We start from the raw sequence: 16,957 nt of genomic DNA, 5'->3' as shown, positions 1-16,957 counted from the left end.
CAGGCCCATGGTACTATCGGGTTAAAGAGGTGATTAAGACATGACTTCTCTCCTTGAGGGCCTCACAGTCTTAGTCAATACTGATCAACCTACTTCCTCCCTGCCTGCTGTGGTAGATGGGAAAGTGGAGCAGAACAGAATGATTACTGAATTTAGGATTTAGGAGCTCTGAATTGACATCCTTAATACCTCTCTGGCTGCTATTTAAATCTCTGTACTGGACCTCAGTTTCCCCACCTAGATAATGCTGTAATAATTCTTACCGTATGGAGACTTTTACAGAACAGGGTAAGAAACAATTTATCAACTATAAGTACTATCCTTTTCACTTTTTTGATACCTTGCAGTAATATTTAGGAAAAAAGGAAAAAAATATGAAATCTTGCAATGATTGGAAAAGTTCAGTGAAAAAAGTATAGCAATAATACGCAACACTTTGAGTGCTTACGGTGTGCCATTACCAAAAGCTGCAGATTTTAAGAATTGCTCTAGGACAGTGACTGTCAGTCATTTTGGTCTCATAATCCCTTTAGGCTCTTAAAAATTACGAGGATCTCAAAAAACTTTTTTGTTTGTTTTTTTAAATCAGTCAAGGAAGGATGTCGGTGTTGAGGATAACGACAATGGCTTCCAGCATTTTGAAGAAACCTTGGATGCATGGCCTTTTGGCCCCGCATCTCTAATTTCATATTTTTAGTGTGTTAGTTGTCTCCTTGGGGTTTGTAGCACTCTATAAATTTGCTGTGACTGAACCAAGAAAGAAGGCATATGCAGATTTCTACAGAAATTATGATTCCATGAAAGATTTTGGGGAGATAAAGAAGGTTGGTCCAAAGTGATTTTGGAATGTAAAGAATTTCTTTGGATTGGGTTCCGTGGCTGTTTGTCACAGACTTGTGTTCTTGAACTATGAAACATGAATATCTAGAGAAAGGAAGTTCTCTTGATAAACGAGCAGTTTAAAAAACTATATGTGTATAACTATATGGGGGGGAAACTTGTTTACATTAGTTATACCTATGGATATTTACCATATTAGAAATTAAAATTGAGAAGTTTAAAAATATTTATTATTCCATTTAAAGCACAATACTACAGTTGGCATAACATTTTTATGAAAAATAGCCGTATTTTTGAAAACAACAATTAAGAAATGTGGCATGGTTTCATATTTTAGCAAGTTGTTTCTTTCTTTTTTAAGATTGTATTGGGGAAGGGGAACAGGACTTCACTGGGGAACAGTGTGTACTTCCTGGACTTTTTCCAAGTCAGGTTGTCCTTTCAATCTTAGTTGTGGAGGGCACAGCTCAGCTCCAGGTCCAGTTGCCGTGGTTAGTTGCTGGGGGTGCAGCCCACCATCCCTTGTGGGAGTCGAGGAATCAAACTGCAGTCTTGTGGTTGAGAGCCCGCACTCCAACCAGCTGAACCATTAGGGAGCTCAGTGGTGGCTCAGCTCAAGGTGCCGTTCAATCTTAGCAACTTGATTGTCTTACCTACTTTTTGATTGTCTTATCTACTTCTGCATTCAGTCTGTGGCAGTAGCACATGTATTGTACCTCTGGAAAACTCCACTGTACAATCATGGAAAAATGAGAGTGAAAGAGGCAAATAATGTCTTCGTATTAATTATTAAAATAGTTTTGAAATCTTGGTTGGACTCCTTGAAAGGGTGTTGGGTTCCCCAATGGTTCCTTGGATTACACTTGGAGAACAGCTACTTTAGGACATGTCTTTTGCAATAGTTTTAGACAATGAAGTGTTAATGATATGGTACACAAATGAGCAAAGCAAAGGGAATAAAAGGGGATCAGTTGAACATCCTTGGACATTTGATTAAATTAGGAAGTCATGGGTGACCACAAAAGATATAACCTTGATATGATTTTTAACAAACTGTTAGAGAGTGATTATTTTAGTAACCAGTAAATACAGTGGGACTGTAATTTGTATTAAATATGTGAGAAAAACTCATGTTTCTACCTTGTAGTTGGTTTTCTTATATATATTTAATATTAAAAGAGGCAGAATAGATCGTAGATAACATTTGAGGAAGGCAAAAAATAAGAAAAATACCTCTTATTTGCCTGTCACAGTAGTGTCTCTAAGTCTGAGTAGATCCCTAAGTCTCAGTTTACTTTTTCAGTGGTCAAAGTAATAATAATAGCAACCGCACATTAATCAAAGTGCGTGGGAAGTGCCAGGCAAGTAAAGCTCACAGCAGCCCTCTGAATTAGGTGGTCTTCTCCCCCGCCCATCCCTCCTCCCTCTCTTTCCCCTTTCTCCCTTCTTCCTTCTTTTCCCTCCTCCTCCCCTCTCCTTCCCCTGTTCCCTCCTGTATCTCCCACCCCTTCCACTCCTCCATCTCCTCCTCCGTCTCTTCCCCCGTTTTACCAAAAGAATGGTTAAGCATTGCCAGCAGTCACACACAGCGTAGTCAGTAGCCAGATGACTGGTAGGCATTCTGGCTCCAAAGGCCATGCTCTTAGTCTCCCCTCTGCTCTTCCCACCCTCCATGCTACGCTGTTTCCCTGAAAATAAGACCGTGCCGGACAGTCAGCTCTAATGCGGCTTTAGGAGCAAAAATTAATGTAAGACCCAGTATTACATTACAGTTTGTTGTGTGTTGTTATGTGATGTTGTATAATTATTATGTTAAATTGTTAACCCAGTCTTATATTATAGTAAAATAAGACTGGGTTTTGTATTAATTTTTTCTCCAAAAGACGCATTAGAGCTGATTGTCCGGCTAGGTCTTATTTTTGGGAAACACGGTATACAGCCCTTCTGTTCCTACCTTATTTCGGTTTTTATGACCATATTATTACATTAATATTATTTTATTATATATATATATATATATATGGTCATATATAGTCATATATATAGCAACGAATAATAACGTAGGTAAAGGGTACCAAGCACATTAAAAGCATTTACTCATGGCTACTATTCCTTTCTCTTTCTCTTCTACTTTCCCAGCTTCCTTTTCCTCCTCATGGTTTGTGCTGGACGTCTAATTTTTCCTGGTTTTTGAAGGTCAGCTAACTAGAGTTGTTTTTCTCCTTTGGGTTTACTGTCCCTTTTGTCCTCCTAGCTACTCCCAGTTCATGGTCTGGTTCCATTGTTTGTTAGACATCGGATACTGAGTCTTGAACTTCACATGGGTTTGGGGATCATCATCACAGGGACAGTATTGCCCTTTATTTTGACTGGAGAAATTGTGCCATAGCTTTCATTGTCACTATTTGCCGAATAACTTCTTTCTATACTTATCATTTTAAATTTTTTCTTAAAAAAAAAAATGGTTAGATACTATACAGCTTTACTATGTTAATGGTATTTATTTTAGAATTTCAGATTGCCAAAAGAGAAAACAGGCACCACCAAGATTGGTGACTTAGCGCCCGAAGATATGAAGAAAGTTTGCGCTTTTGCCCTAATTGAACTGACTGCCTTCTGTGATACATTGGGTGTTGAGCTGAAAAAACAAAAAGCTGTGAAAATCAAAACAAAAGGTAATTTTGAAATGAAAAACGGTTGGATTTACTTCTAAAGCAGGAAGGATGAGCTTAGCTTCTTAGAACTAATTTTTTTTGGGGGGGGCGTGGGGGGACATCTACAAAGTAAACCAACACTTGAATACATGTAAAGTTTAGATTCTAAAACGTTGCCTTCAAAAATCTTGTAACTTGATAAAAATGCACTGTCTCTTAGACTAGAGAAAACAAAAAGCATAATCAAAGGTTTCATTATCATAGAAGGAAATTAGAAGGAAATTCTGAATCAAGCAATTTTAACTCACATGCTCTCTCCTTTGAAAACTATGTATTAAAAAAAGTACATCTGGCACATATACTGATTTATTTCCAAAATGAGATCTTGAGTAGCTTTAAGGTTCTTGATCTTGATTGATTACTTTTGCTTATTTATTTGATCGGAAATACGTAGTTAGTAGTCTGTCCCTTTGTTCATTAACATTCTACTTCTGATTATTTTGCAAAAACATTCTTCACTCTACTAAGAAAATAATGTCATCGTGGCACTTAATACCACTAAATTGTATTCATCATGGGTATGTGTAGTTTTCTTTTGTAAGCAGCTTGCTTTACCCATTGTATAAAAATCTTTATTTTTAATAATATGGTAAAGAACAGACACCTCCTTGGTTTTTGTTTTTCCAAGACTGGACTGGTCCGGAAATCCAGATCACTCTCTATTGACAAAGCTTTACTATTTAGGAATTTCTGACCTCTAGTTTAATGGTAAAGGTACCCTCTAAAGAAAAACCAAGAAAGAGGATTATTGAGTTGCTATGGCAACATTAGCAAAGACAAGTATTCACCTGATTTAAGTTTTAGAGGCAATTTCTCTGTAGAACTGAAGTGTACCTTACCTTCAAGCTCTCTTCCATGCTGGGCCCCAGAAGACCTCATTCTGTGCTCAGTTCCTTTGAATATTTTATTTTAAAGCTTGGGATAGTTAATTTCTGAATTAAATCGTTCTTCTGGTTTTCCACAAGTCCATTATAGATAATTAAGACTTCAGATGCTTTTTAGAAGCCCTCTCCAAATATAAAATAGAAATATAATTTAAATAGCTGTGACTCAGTGCTCAAGATTTTAAAAATGGCTTGAAGAGATTTTTTTAATGTTATGTTTTAGCATTGCATCCTAACAATACTAAGCCAATATTAAGAAAAGTATTGAGTCGTTAAAGAGTATCACTATTGCTAGATTTTCTTTCCATCTTTTAAAATGTTTTTGTATCTTATCTAAGCTATCCATCTTATAAATTAGACTTGACATTCTTGAAGATTACATCTTTTCTTAATTTTTAAACTGTAAGTTATTTACTGAATTACTGGCATTTTCTTGAATGGCGTCTCTACTGAGAATCACGGTTTCCAATGACTAGCTTCATACCACAAAATAATACTCCCTCCATGTTCACAAATGATTTATATCTCCCCTAATGATGTGTGTTACACTTCTGTACTAACTATTCCCTCAGTGTGATCGGGGTGGAGTGGGAGAAACTGGGTAGAAGCCACACTCCTACCAGATTCCAAGCACATGATTTCAATTTAGAAAAATTATAAATTATTACCCGCCATTTCTTCTAGAGTTATTCCCAAATATATAAAACTGCAAATGTACATTTAAGAATACTAAGTAGGGGGCTGGCCCGGGGGCTCAGGTGGTTGGAGCTCCATGCTCCTAACTCCAAAGGCTGCCGGTTCGATTCCCACATGGGCCAGTGGGCTCTCAAGCACAAGGTTGCTGGTTCAACTCTAAGTCCCGCAAGGGATGGTGGGCTTTGCCTCCTGCAACTAAGATTGAACACGGCACCTTGAGATGAGCTGCTGAGCTCCCAGATGGCTCAGTTGGCTGGAGCGTGGGCTCTCAACCACAAGGTTGCCAGTTCGATTCCTCGAGTCCCGCAAGGGATGGTGGGCTGCACCCCCTGCAACTAGCAACGGCAACTGGACCTGGAGCTGAGCTGCGCCCTCCACAACTAAAACTGAAAAGACAACAACTTGACTTGGAAAAAAGTTCCTGGAAGTACACACTGTTCCCCAATAAAGTCCTGTTCCTCTTCCCCAATAAAATCTTAAAAAAAAAAAAAAAAAAAAAAAGAATACTAAGTATCTGCTCCATTTTCTAAAGAATAATATTTGTAAATAGCTGATTTCTCAAAAAGCAAGTATTTATATTTTGCTGTATTGTAGAATGTTAAATGTCAGTTAAGTATGGAAGATATGAGTGATGCTTGCTTTGAGCCAAAACTTTTAATTTGACTACACCTAGTAATTTTTTTGCATATTTTATATACACTCTCACAGCACTCTTATTTCTCTTATGTAGCAGTTTATACTTTTCTAGTTATTCCAGTGAGATTATTTGCAATCATTTGTTTAGTTGTCACTCCTTGCTAGATTGCGCTATGTGGAAAGGCCCAGATTTTCCTATTGAAATGTGTATGTCTAACGCTTAGATAATGTCATTCACTTACTAGATGCTCAATAAATCATTGTCTGATTGTATGACAATATTAGAAATCTTATGCCTTCACATTTTGCACTAATATGTTATAGAAGTGAAGAAATTTTATTTTACTTTTCGTTGCAGATTCTGGCCTTTTTTGTGTTCCATTGACAGTATTATTAGAACAAGATCAGAGGAAAGTACCAGGAACTCGAATACCCTTGATATTTCAAAAAGTAAGTATGCCTAAATGGGTCAGCATGGAGAGAACATACCTGAGCTAATAGTGTTTTGGGTTTTTTTGTTTGTTTTGTTTTGTTTTGTTTTTGTATCCATAGTATTATAATATAGTTTTCCAAATGATATGCTGCTTTATTTTGTACTTTGATTTTCTATTCAGGCAACAAATTTGTTTCAAGGGCTCATAATTTTTATTTCATGGTGACACTTTTGGTATTATTACTGTAACTGTGATTACCTGGCATTTTCCTGTCTTATATTAGCTGGCTTTGTATAATTGAGATTTCAATTCTGTAATACATAGAAGTGGAAGCTGCTTATAAATTTCTAAGAAATTGAATCCTCATGAATATTTCATGCCTGTGTGTATTTCCCAAGCTTTCCTATTTACAATGAGGATGTCCAATTTAATTTACCAGTGTCTACTTCCAAACTAGGCCAAGAAACCATAAAGTAGAATTAGAAAATGATTGCTAAACTGTCAAGTCACTTGTATAGTCAGCACTCAGTTATTCATAAGGGGATTATCTATGGCAATGTAAGAATTTCAGTCTAACCTCTGAGCCATCATTGTTCAGAAACACAGATTACATATGATACGAGCCAGGGAATGCACAGTGAGGGAAGCAGGTCAAATCAGTTATGGACTACCAAAACTATAGATTCTTTGCAACAGCCCAGGCATAGCAGTTTCTGGAAGTTCTGGTGATAGCAAAAGTGGCAATTGATTGACTCAGTAAACTCATTGATACTAAAGCTCAATCTCCTTGGCCCTTAGTCTTCTGCTATTGCAAATCGTTTACCTGTCTTACCTATTAACCTCTGATTCCTTTATTCCTCATGTTCTCCATCACATCCAAACCTGTAACTCTGTTTCTGCTAATGGTCATTGTTCTACACAGCTTACTTATCAGCCTCTGCCAGCCACTGCCTGTAGAACCTGTATCTGTTTAAATAGTTTCAACAGTGCCTATGATTAAAAGAGAGGTGCTAAGAAATACAGGCCATTTATTCAAATTCTTTTAATGTCAATAAAAGGTGCCAGTTACTGTATACTTATGGTTGTACAAAGCAGGGATCTTAGCACTATTCCTTCTAAGTGTGTTAGTGTTCTCCAGAGAAACAGAAAAAATAGGGTATCTATATCTATATCTATCTGTATCTATGTCTATCTGTTTATATCTGTCTATCTATCTATCTATCTATCTATCTATCTATCTATCTATCTACCTACCTACCTACCTACCTATCTGTTTGTCGATTGATCAAGAGATTTATTTTAAAGAATTGGCTTGTGCGAGTGTGAGGGCTAAGTCTGAAATACATCAGGCAGGCCAGCAGGCTGGAAACTTGGGCAAGAGTTGATGTTGCAGTCTTGAGTCCAAAATCTGCCTATTGGAAACTCAGGCAGGATTTCTATGTTGTGGTCTCGAGGCAGAAATGCTTTTTCTTTGGGGAACCTCGGTCTTTGCTCTTATGGCCTTCAGGTGACTGGATGAGGCCCACCGACATTACGGAGAATAGGTTGCTTTACTCAAAGTCTACTGACTTAAGTGTTAATCATATCTAAAAAATACCTTCATAGCAGCATCTAGACTAGTGCTTGACCAATCAACTGGGCACCATAGCCGATCAAGAGGGCACATCAAATTCAGCATCACTCCAGTGAAGGGTAAGCTGCAGTCTCCACAAAAGTTCAATGGCACCTCCTGACCAGATTCAGGATTGCATCTAATCCCTTGTCATTTTCTCTTGAAATTGTTTTCTTATGTATTTAGTTATTTATTTTACATTTGTGGTCTTTTCTAGAGACTGGCTGCCCACCAATTTGAAGTCATCGGATAACGGCCCAAAAGTGTTTTTTGTTGTTGTTCATATAAAAAATAAAAAGGGTGTGTAAAGAACTCACTGTTAGATAAACACCCATCTGTTTGCATCCCCTCTGAATTATAAGCAAAAAAAATAAAGTGATTTATCATGAAAAATATTTTTTGACTTATCACCAGAAAACTCAATTAGGTGTTCCCTCAATTTTGTAGAAAGGAAAGAATTGGACACCGCCGATTTGTAAAAAAAATTCATTAGTAGTCTTTAGAGGATTATATTTTCTCAGTTATTGAGAAATATACCCCGAAAGGGCTTAATGCTTTCTTAAGATCTATGAATTGTACCTTTTTTTTCCCCCCTCAGAGGCACATTGTTTAAACCATATTTTCAGAAAGGTTTGGGGAAATAGAAATAATCTTAATTTTTAATCTATGGAAAAATTCCGCCTAATTAGCAAATTCTGTTCTCACTGTCCAAATAATCAGCCAGATCAAACATACTTTTTGTCAAAAAGTTTGACTTCATTTTCAGTTTGTTTTTTAACTCATATTAGTATGTGATATGTATTTTGGGAAATGTGAAACTTACTGATAAATTAGAGACTGTATTTTGAAAGATAAATTACTAAAAGCAGCATGATTAAAATATATGATCAGCATAGTTATTTTTTCATTTCTATTTTAAGTCTTGAAAATGGAAAGGAAGCTGTAAAGTATTTTTTGTTTTAATGCAATATAATGTAGTTAAAAAATGTTATTTTCAAAGTGAGAAATATGAGAAAACATGACATTGCTTCACACAATATACACACACACACCTTTATTGAATGTTAGTTTTCAGCATTAGAGAATAATAAAAGGACTCAAATATAAAAATTTGGAAATTACGTTCATTTAGTTATTTAGAAATCATGGTGATTTTTTTCCTTTGTATTTAATGAAAGCAGAAGGCTTATGCGGCTAAAAACTAATTTGCTCCAGCAACTAGCATATAATTTTATCTTTTGTTAATAGAACATTTTAAACATTTCGTAAGATTAAATAAAGCGAAAATTGCTTGTACATTGAATAACGTTTGCATGGTATTATTTGATAAGTTTGGTTTTAAATAGTTTATTGAATAATGCTCATCTATATAAAATAATTCATGTAAATTATTTTGCTGTGGGTTTTTATCCAGAGTGATTTGAAAAATACGGTCTTGGAAAATATTCCAGTTGAATTTTAAAAAATCACATACTGCTCTGACTGGTTAAAGATGCTTCTCTTTTCAGCTAATAGTAAATCCTTGGGAGAATTTTGAGACTACTCTTTTCTTTATTCTTACCTGACTCCCTCAAGATCAGTTCATTCTTTGGCCATAATCCAGAGATAGAAGAGGTGAGGTCATTGAAGAAAAATTGCCATCTCATTCATTGTCTACATACTACAGTATATCTTACTTCAAATCATCTAGACAAAGGTCAAAAGACTTCATTTATGATGCCATGCTTTGCTTCTATGACACTTTTATAACCAAGGGAAAAACAGTAAGCTTTATGTAGTTTATGGAGCCTTGGTTAATCATTAAAGGTTTCCCAGAGAAAAATAAATGACATTTTACATTCTTCTGGCACTCTGGAAGATTGTATGCCTTAGGGTGTGCAGAGAGTATTATTGTCAGATTGGGGATGAGTGAAGTGTAGGTCTGTCTTTATAAAGTAGGAGAAGGCTCTTGTAAAAGGGAGTGAGTGGTCAGAAGGAAAATGTATATGATGCTAGTGTCTTATATTTAAACTGAAGACAAGGAAATTGATTTCCTTAAAATAGCAGAATATGCTCCATAAAGCCTTCATGTACTGCCCAGGGAATGCATATTCCAATTGGAAGATTACTCTGCCAAGAAACTAACCACACTTTTATCATCTTCCTAGCTTCCAACAGTATGTCATTGCACTTTCTCCATTTGCCTTATTCTTGTGGGTTTCTGCCTTATTTAAAAAACAAAAACAAAAAGCCACAAAACTTTGTTATTTTAATGGGGCTCTGGAGGGAGAGACATCTGCATGCATTAATTGGGCATCCAGTATGATTTAGAAGCCCTGTGGAAGAACTGATTTTTATTTAAGTTTACCACCAAAAGCTTAAAGGCTTGAAAATGAATATTTTCAAGCAGTTTTTTTCTTCATATCATAAATAATTCTTTCTCTGAACAAACTGATAAAGAGATGTAAGAATTTCATAAGATTTATTTGATTGCAGAATGTATGTTTTGGGAAAAGCAGAAGAAATGGATGGGTTTTATTATAGTTGCTTTTAAACAATGAACGTTTGCAGTTTCCGCGTATTTGTAGTACTACAACTTGTGTGCCATTATCCACTTCTGTTACAAAGGAGAATAAGACCCAACTTTTTCTAAATTATAACTAAAGTTTTAGGACTTAATTGGTTTAAAGGCTAGTGGTAGTTTTAACTGCATTAAAAACTTCATGAAATCCAGCATACGTGTCATTGTAATCAGTTTTTATTTACTTATATGTGAAACAGATGTTAAATTTGGAAATGTACCTGTTACGAATACCAAAACCAAAATGTTTTTCTGTTCATACACAGTTGATTTCCCGAATTGAAGAGGGAGGTTTGGAAACTGAAGGCCTCTTAAGAATACCTGGAGCTGCCTTTCGAATCAAGGTAATCTCTTGGTTCTACTAATGTAAAATTTTATTTCTTAATTGTACATTTACATTTTAAAAGCTAACTTGCCCTCTGGCACCTTCTTCCCATTGTTAGGAAAGGAGATAAAATATAACAATAAAACTCTTAACATTCAATTTATGGTTTCATTTTTTCTAAAGTCTCTTCTGATTTGTGTAAGTTTTGATTTTTTTTTTCAAAATCACCATATTACCTGTAATAATCATATGATAAAGAGACAAATAATCTCTCTCTTGTGCAAACACCAAAAGGAACGAAAGTAAACAGGCAAAAGACAAGAGTAGTCTCATCCTTCTGACGAGAAGAGGACATGATGAGTGAAAATCTTAATAGGGGTCTGGTGATAGATTTAGTCAGCTGAGTAATAACAAGTCAGTTAAAAAAGGCAGGGTGATAAACTCCATCAAGTGAGTAGAGTAGGAGACCTGACATCAGTCGTCCTAGTGAGCTGGCAAAGTGAGACTGTCTCAATTATTTTCCTGAATTTCACAGTTCCCTGTCTCACTAGATCCAGGGTAGCCTGGGTCTGGTTTGTGAAAGAGATCATTCCCAGACATCCCAGTTGGAGCCTTCTTTCTCCCTACCCCCACCTGCTTTTCACTCAAGATGGCATTTTCTTCCCGCTCTCCTAAGATGCTGTGTATCCTCCTCCTTTCTCTCTGTCGCTCAAGTCCTGCCCTGGGGAATAAAACATCCCATGAATGCGTGGTAAAGATGGCAGCTACCCTATAGATGATGCATAATACATGTGCCTCTCAGGCGATTTGCATTTTACAGGGGCCTCATACTTGGAATTGTAGCTATGTCTGGAGAATTCATCTAGGAGATGTTTTTGGTTAGCAGTCATTAACAAATCTCCTCTACCTTATCCTCCAAATTCAACTCTAGCTTTACATTGAGACAGTACAAGTTATTGTCCACATCCGATATATTGTCTTCCTGAATTTGCAAATCCAGGAGAAAGCAGGATAGAGGAAGGAGATTTTCTCTGTTCATTTCCTTAAGACCTTTTCTATATGAAATCTTTAGAGCAGGATCAGGAAGAAATGACTCTTACTGAGTGCACACTCTCCTGTGACTGGCTGTGGTGCTGCCAGGTGTGGAATTACTATTCATACATTCTAGTTTGCATCACCTGCTTATTTTGATAAGCTTCCTCAATTTAGGAGGCTAGTTTCAGCCTACTTGGGTCTTACTGTGTAGTGATCTGGGTTTAATGGGATTTGAGTAACCTGATACACCCTGCTTACAAATTTCATTCAGTTTGTGTCCCCTGAGTTTGGTGTCTGGTGCACGAAACTTTTTTGGTGCTTTTGTAAGTTTGATAAGTTGCCATTGTTTCACTTCATTTGGGAATACCTACAGCAATTTCACCACCAGTCAATCATGGACATGGTGTGTGATTCTGAGATAAGTTCTGTTGAGAAGTACATTCTCTTACAGAGAAAGAATCCCTCAGAAACAGGTAACGCGACTTCGTATTATCCATATTGGCAAGAATACCGCTTTTCAGTTCACTGTTCACACAGCATACATTAGCAGAATGTAATGGACAACTCACAGGTCATAAACACATTTACTTTAGTACATAATAGCGAGTGTAATGTGTATTTTATATTTTGACTGGATAGCTGGCAGAAGGATGAGTTCAACTAAATGTAATTTCTAAGAAGATCAATTAAGTGGATTCAGCTGGTTCTACTCTTCAACCCAGCCTGTTTTCACATACCAAATTGTGCAGCAGCTGGTCCATTATAAATAATTTAAAGATAATATGCAAAAATTTTGGTTGTCTGTCTTCTCCCCTTCCCCACCAAATTTCTTGTACTCTTCTTTCTCCCTTCCCCTCCCTCTCATTACTTCCCTCCTTCCCCTCCCATCTCTCATCCCCTTCCCTCTCTCCCTGTTTTCTTTCATTTTTCTCTCCTTCCATCTCTCTTTCCCCCACTCCCAATTTCTCGGTTCATGTTTGTATTTTTCAGCAATTATAGAAATAACTGGGGTAGAGAATGGAGTTGTGTTGGGAAGGGCAAGTATAATAAATTCACCTTATAAGACGAACAAAGAACGTGAATTTGGGAAAACAGTTTCAAATGACAGAAGAAAGTGACAGCTACTTGGAAGCATTTCTAACACAATAGGATTTATGCCACAGTGGAAAAGCATATAGAAGATAGTAATTATGAAACTAAATTGATTTACTACTAATAATTTGGCAAATTTTGTAGAGTCCTTGAGGTAAATGAATTAGGTATTTCTAATTCTACGCAGACTCAAATTGTCATCTGCATCTGGCAGCAGGATGGCTATGTCACTTACGCCTGTGCATTTAAGACAGGTGTATTGATGTATTTTCATGCCTCATTTGCTATAGAATTTGGTTTTCAATTTCCCAGAGGTGACTAATCAGGTAGCCTTCTGCGTTAGACCCAGAGATTGGTTACCTATTTTGGTATGGAATGTCCGTCTAAATAATGTCAAACATAGTTATTTTTAATGTTTTTTGTTTTTTTAATTTAGTGAAAAATTATAGTATCTAAGTAAAACCCCCAAATGGAAAGACTATTTTAACTAATCTTTTAATTACACCTTATTGCTTAATGTTTGTTTTATGTCCAGGAAAATGGGTAAAATTTTTGAATGGTTTGGCTTCAGGTATAATTTTGACTTGGTAAAGTATACCAGGGGTAGGGGGAATACTGTTTTTCTGAGTAACAGAGAAGTGTTGGCCTTTAGCATTTTCAGAAGTATTTTCTAAAGAGTAGAATCACTTGTAAAGTGGGAAGTGTATCATACTCTCAGCAGGCAAAAAAAATGCACTTACTGGTAGCTGTTTTTTTTTTCTTTCTGTTTTCTTCTGTCTTTCAGAGTCTTTGCCAAGAGTTGGAAGCAAAGTTTTATGAAGGGACTTTTAATTGGGAAAGTGTCAAGCAGCACGATGCAGCCAGCCTTTTGAAGCTGCTCATCCGGGAGCTGCCGCAGCCGCTGCTCAGTGTAGAGTATCTCACAGCCTTTCAGGCCGTCCACAGTAAGTGCTGTCCCTCTTTGAAGCCATCCTTGTACTGCTGCCATCCATATTAATTGTTTTCATGACATTTTGCATCACAGAGATTATTACCAGATATATCAGGGGTGCCAAAAAAATGCATACACATGATTGGTATTCATCTTTTGTTATTGGTATATATTGAGTATTATAATTTTAATACAGTTTTTTCCTTTCTTAAAACTTGTATACATGTTTTTGGCACCCTCTGTATTTGGTTAGGCATAGTGAGTCACTGATTTCAGCGGTTCTCAAATGCCACACATTTTCCTTTTCCTTTATAAATATACATCTCTGAGTAAATAGATAACAGAATGTTCTCTTTTGGTACAGATTAACTGCAAGCCCTTTAATCAATACAATATACTTTCATGTTACAACCTGGAAACTTCACATTTCTTTTATAATAGAATGAGTCATGTAAAGTGTCTGATGCATTTTTCTTGCCAAGTGTTAAAAGCAACACTTACGGGAGAAGCTGTGGATTAAAAGTTATCATAAAAGCACAGCGAGATGTGGCAGAATCTGTGACTATTTTCTGAAAAATTAGCTTTTCGAAATTGTCATGCAGAAGCATAGAACAAATCATTTTTCTGCCTCATAGGTGGAGAGCAGTGGGCTTCTAATGTCGTGCCATTTTGTAGTCTCGGGCAAGCTCCCAGTTAACGTCTCACATAGTTCTCAATTCCTTTCCAGTGAACAGAGAAATCTTACAAGGTTTATGTACTGTTATAATTTTCCCTTTCAATCCTAGAGGCCAACAAAAAAGGAAAAACGCCATCACCACACTCTAATGACCACATGTTTAACTTCCAAATTGGGACACTTCTGAGAGTAAAAGGGGGACACTCAATGATTACAGTGAGCTCCAGTGCTGACCAGAACTAGGACAGGCTATTCTTTTTCTTAAAAAAAAAAAAATTTGTTGAGGTGTAATTGACATACAACATTATTAGTTTCAGATTTTCATTATAATGATTTGATATTTGTATGTATTGTGAAATGATCACCACAGTAAGGCTAGTTAATATCTGTCACCATACAGAGTTAAGGAAATTATTTTTCTTGTCATGAGAACTTTTAAAATCGACTCAGCAACTTTCAAATGTGCAATACAGTGTAACGATAGTGGCCATGCTGTACATTACATCCCCATGACTTATTTATTTTATAATTGGAAGTTTGTACCCTTGGAGCCCCTTCACCTATTTTGCTCATGCTCCCCACCCTCTGTCTCAGGCAACCACCAATCTGCTCTCTGTACCTATGAGCTTGTTTTTTGGTGTTTTTTGGTTTCTTTTTTTAGATTCCACATATGCGAAAGATCATATGGTATTTGTTTTTCTCTGGCTTCTTATTGTAATGCTCTCAAGATCCATCCATATTGATACAAATGGAAAGATATCATACTTTTTAATGGCTGAATAATATTCTATTGTGTTCCAGGCTGTTCTTAAACCACGTAATATTGAGATGATTTCCATGTGTCATCTCATAACATTTCTTCAGAATTTCTAGGGAAGACATGACTGAAACTATCTTCTGCTTAAAATATTTTTTTAATGGTGAAATTGTGCAATTTTGCACAAATTCATTGGATATGGATTAAAGGACCAAGTTTATCCCTGAAAAACAAATGCCAGAATGATTCCAAATATCCATAAGTATTACTTAAATGCAATAAGGGCTACCAAAATTGATAATAATATACCTCTTCGACTCTTTCATTGCTGGGTGGTTTTCTGATTCATTCCACAAACGTTTATTGAACACCTATTATGTTCCAGGCTCTGTTTTACACATTCCTGTTAGAATTAATGAACTCTTACCACATAATTTGTTCACTCACCAATAGAGGAAACAAACTTCACTGTTGCAGATGCACCCTGACACCATATTATGGAAGGTCCAGTCTTCTGTCTTTTTATTAGGGAATAATTATCATTCAGAAGTTAAAATTATTTTAAAAGCACTGTTGTGTGTCTGCAAACATAAGGCTGCTCATCATATGATCGCATTTGGAAGTGAGCATTCTGAGAGAAAGCTCTAAAGCAGCAGCTGCTTCTCCTGATCTCCCACAAACACACTCCCAACGAGGCTTGTTGCTCAGTCGTTGTGTCTTACATTTCACAGTGATGTTTATGCCAAATAACTTTTTTCTTACAAAATGAGAAAAAAGAAATAAAGAGAAATGTTCAGTAAAGACAGGAGTTCAGATTTATTTAATCTATCTGCAGATCTTCCAACCAAGGAGCAACAACTACAGGCTTTGAACCTTCTAGTCATCCTCCTGCCTGACGCAAACCGAGACACACTGAAGGTCAGCTGGATTCATTTACTTTAACTGTCTCTCCGAACCAGGGTTTCCAGGTGGGAATTCCCGCCCGTTCTCAGGATTTTTTTCCCCGCTTTCTCATTACCGAATCCCGAGGTATAAACTGTTTTATGTTCTCCACGATGAATCGTTTCCACAAAGTGACGGCCGATACTACCAACCTCCTGGGTTCAAGGAGCCGATTTTCCCAATCTCCCAACCAACTTTTCTCGGGATTCGGGAATGGGAAAGTGAAAAAAATTCCTGAGAACTGGTGGGAATTCCCGCCTGGAAATCCTACTCAGAACTAAGCAGACTAAGTTTTCGTTATTTGTGGCAAAACAATATATCATGGAAATGTTAGTAGTCGTCTATAAAGAAAAGGTCTGTTTTTAAGGACAGATTGTGAAAGTCTTTAACTCTTTATTCACTTACTTATAGGGTTTGTCATTTTAATAGTATTACCAGGTGTTTTGTGTTTTAATTTTTACTGTAACAGTTCTTCTACCAAAACAGGTGTTTGAGGTTCATTTGTTAATGGAAACATGGATGCTTTTTGTTTTTCTTTTCTTTCTATTTTTCTGCATTTTTCGAATTTTATTTAGTCAGCTTGTATTGGTATGGTGAAAAATGAATGTTTAAAAAGAAAATCCTATGAGTTATCACATATAACCGACTGCTGCCTAAAGATGTTAAATTCTTTTGTAGTTCTGTGCAGTAGAGTTTGGAATAAGTCATAATGATCATTTCAAATTGTTTGGTTAGCCAAAAGATAGACCAACTCAAATTCTGGTGATTTCTCTAAGGGCTTACCTTGAATTGCTGATGTATATGTCATCATTTCAAAGTGTTT

The 16,957-nt window shown here is 36.4% G+C and overlaps 1 protein-coding gene across 5 annotated transcripts in view; it reads left to right on the top strand.

Annotated features, from left to right (window-relative positions):
* The window catches only part of ARHGAP18 (Rho GTPase activating protein 18), a 175,355-nt gene that overhangs the window by 133,654 nt on the left and 24,744 nt on the right, over positions 1–16,957 (top strand). For all 5 annotated transcript variants that reach the window (XM_033103376.1, XM_033103380.1, XM_033103378.1 and 2 more), the window contains exons 6-10: positions 3,350–3,515; positions 6,129–6,220; positions 10,643–10,720; positions 13,613–13,772; positions 16,028–16,110. In XM_033103376.1, coding sequence (XP_032959267.1) covers positions 3,350–3,515; positions 6,129–6,220; positions 10,643–10,720; positions 13,613–13,772; positions 16,028–16,110 — 579 coding nt within the window. The remainder of the gene's footprint in view (positions 1–3,349; positions 3,516–6,128; positions 6,221–10,642; positions 10,721–13,612; positions 13,773–16,027; positions 16,111–16,957) is intronic.

Source organism: Rhinolophus ferrumequinum, chromosome 3 (genome assembly GCF_004115265.2).
Source record: "Rhinolophus ferrumequinum isolate MPI-CBG mRhiFer1 chromosome 3, mRhiFer1_v1.p, whole genome shotgun sequence".
NCBI classification, from domain to species: Eukaryota; Metazoa; Chordata; class Mammalia; order Chiroptera; family Rhinolophidae; genus Rhinolophus; species Rhinolophus ferrumequinum.
Note: the sequence above shows the minus strand (reverse complement) of the source record. Positions and strands in the feature narration are given on the sequence as shown.